General features: G+C 35.4%; 1 protein-coding gene across 1 annotated transcript in view; it reads left to right on the top strand.

Annotated features, from left to right (window-relative positions):
• The window catches only part of LOC117108311, a 10,253-nt gene that overhangs the window by 6,769 nt on the left and 789 nt on the right, over positions 1 to 2,695 (top strand). The window contains exons 5-8 of the mRNA XM_033250288.1: positions 772 to 920; positions 1,208 to 1,322; positions 1,496 to 1,771; positions 2,164 to 2,286. Coding sequence (XP_033106179.1) covers positions 772 to 920; positions 1,208 to 1,322; positions 1,496 to 1,771; positions 2,164 to 2,286 — 663 coding nt within the window. The remainder of the gene's footprint in view (positions 1 to 771; positions 921 to 1,207; positions 1,323 to 1,495; positions 1,772 to 2,163; positions 2,287 to 2,695) is intronic.

Below are 2,695 nucleotides of genomic sequence, written 5' to 3' on the forward strand. Positions count from 1 at the left end.
TGGGTCATGCACATCCGAAAGACGGTGCGCTATCGTAACCATGCATTTTATACCTCCAACTGAAATACAAGGAAAGCAGCGATGGGAATTGAACCGAGAATCACTGTTCAGCACTCATACAGTTACTACCGGTACCACCAGTTAGCCCACCGAGCTAAGCTGCTCTGCTATTATTTAGTCACAAATTAGCAAATACCTTTAATGTTATATATGTGTTATTACATTATTGATCATTATATAAGCATTTTTTATCACTGTAATTATTATATCGTAGTAGCATTATAACTGCCATAAATACAGTTTATCGATAACATAAAGTGTAGAGAATGTGAGGGCACACCAACGATTGTTACATCGATTGCATTAATATTCACTAATTATTTAATAATCGTTTCACTTCCCATAGGATCAAGTCTAGTTTTTCGCAGGATGGAAAACGCCCTTTAAAATAGTTACCCTTCTTATGCTAAGAGGAAAATTTGTTTTAAGTCATTAAAAAAAAAAAGATCTGATGTTCCACAGGTTTTGAACAAGGTGCTTAGGATAGGAAGTCAATTTTATACTGGGCCCGACAATTGTTTCTATATAAACTTCACCACTAAACTTTATGTTGCTTTATGAATTGTATATTTCGGGTTTAAAAAAAATAAAAGTATTGCATAAACCAATACAAACTAACACGTTGTCAATGATAGGCCTATAATGATGAGATATCAGTGGAAGTCGTTAAATATTAAAATCGTAATACTGTACATTATTGCTATATTTTAGTGGATGCCGGAGAAGAAGGGACTTGTGAATGGCTTGGTCACCGGTGGACACGGAATAGCTGCTGTTATTTGGAATCCAATAGAAACTGAGTATATCAATCCGCATAACCTGTCACCCAACACATCGTTGAAGGAAGAACCGACAGAAAGGTATCACCGCTTTTAATTAACATTTTTTTCTACTACAGCAATATTTTATTATTCCGAGTGCGCCCGAGGATTATTCCTTAATATACTGATTTCTTTTTGTTTCACCCAACCAAAATGTTTGCTTCTGTAAGCAAGCTCCGTGCTTAACTGATTGTTAATTTTTTCCTCCTTTAAAGGTGACAATTGACAATCATTATCTATTAATCTGTGTTGAGCCATAATCTTTAATTACGATACGATTATGGTAGCTAATTTGTAATAATAATATTGATTTTTTTTTACACCAGGTACTTTGCGGAAGCTTCAGTTCTAGATCGAGTACCGTCATGTTTTTTGCTCCTCGGCATTTCATTCGCAATTATTCAATTCATCGGCGTGCTCTTACTATTTGATCCATCAGAAGTGAGTATACTACAAATTAATGCGCCAAACAAGTCTACCAAATAAGCACACCACGCACATCCCTACATAAAGCCAATACAATCCCTACTTGATTTAATACACACTGTCCACGCATTTTTCGAAACACACTATCCATACATACACATCGACATTTATCAATCATTTCTTTTTAGCCCTCAGAACCATGTGTTGAAGATGAGAAACATCTGACGAAGTCGGATGGTGAGCCTCTCCAGGCGGGTGGAGAGTACAAAACCTTCGAGATAGAAGGAGAAACTTCCGAGGGGGTAGAGGATGATACTGAGCAAGAACAAGGCCTTGTGGATGAGAAGTGGACTGGATTAGATATTCCTCCTCTAGAAGTGTACACTGAAACAGCGTTCTGGATTTTGTGGTCGACACACTTAATCACTGTGTTAGGAATAGTCTTTATAATGGCTTTATACAAGGTATACATACTATAGTGTAACCGTTTAATACCTACTACTACTTTAACCATAACTCATAGCGTAAATTCTTTGACAAACATTTTCAAGTTTACTTGCATAGCCTTACAGGTTTCACATGTCATTTTGTAACATTCGTATTTCTAGAAACAGTCAATTATTAGCAATATGCATTTACCGCTTTACAATCCGATTACTTGATTGGTTAATTGACTGATTGAGTGCTAACTGACTGATCGACAGACTGACCGACCGATTGACTGATTGACCGATGGACCGTTTGACCGACTAATTGATCGATCGATTGATCGATTGATTGATTGATATTATTGACTGATTGATTTATATCGATGAAATGAATAATATCGATTGCTTTTTATAAACTTTTATTCAAGGCATATGGGCAGACCATGATCAATGATGACTACTTCCTGTCATTAACTGGGTCAGTTAGTGCAATCTTTAACGGAGTTGGTCGAATCTTTTGGGGTTGTATGGCCGACAGATACTCATATAAGGTAAGATTACTATATAAAGTACAATATAAAGTAATAATAATTTAAGTAAAGTTGAATAGCTTGGTGTATTAAGATGCGTGTCTTCCAATACAAGGAACCTGGGTTCTTGTCAAGGTAACTGATTTTCATCGACCAAAATCAACTCCACTCACTAAGTCCCATTATGAAATCTAGTCTATAATGCAGAGTGTGTTATTGTCTTGTGAAGAGATATACCGTATGCTACGGTACTACTTGTGTTATTGTCTTGTGAAGGGATATATGCTACAATTCCCTTTTTGGGAATTGTTCGATGTTATATCCTTCACCTTGAACCTGAAAATTAACAAATATATGTGCATATATATGAAAATGAAATCACTATGTATATATATATATATATATATATATATATATATATATATATATA

The sequence above is a fragment of the Anneissia japonica genome, unplaced genomic scaffold (assembly GCF_011630105.1).
Source record: "Anneissia japonica isolate Jap-2015-1 unplaced genomic scaffold, ASM1163010v1 scaffold426_len1935630_cov189, whole genome shotgun sequence".
Taxonomy (NCBI): Eukaryota; Metazoa; Echinodermata; class Crinoidea; order Comatulida; family Comatulidae; genus Anneissia; species Anneissia japonica.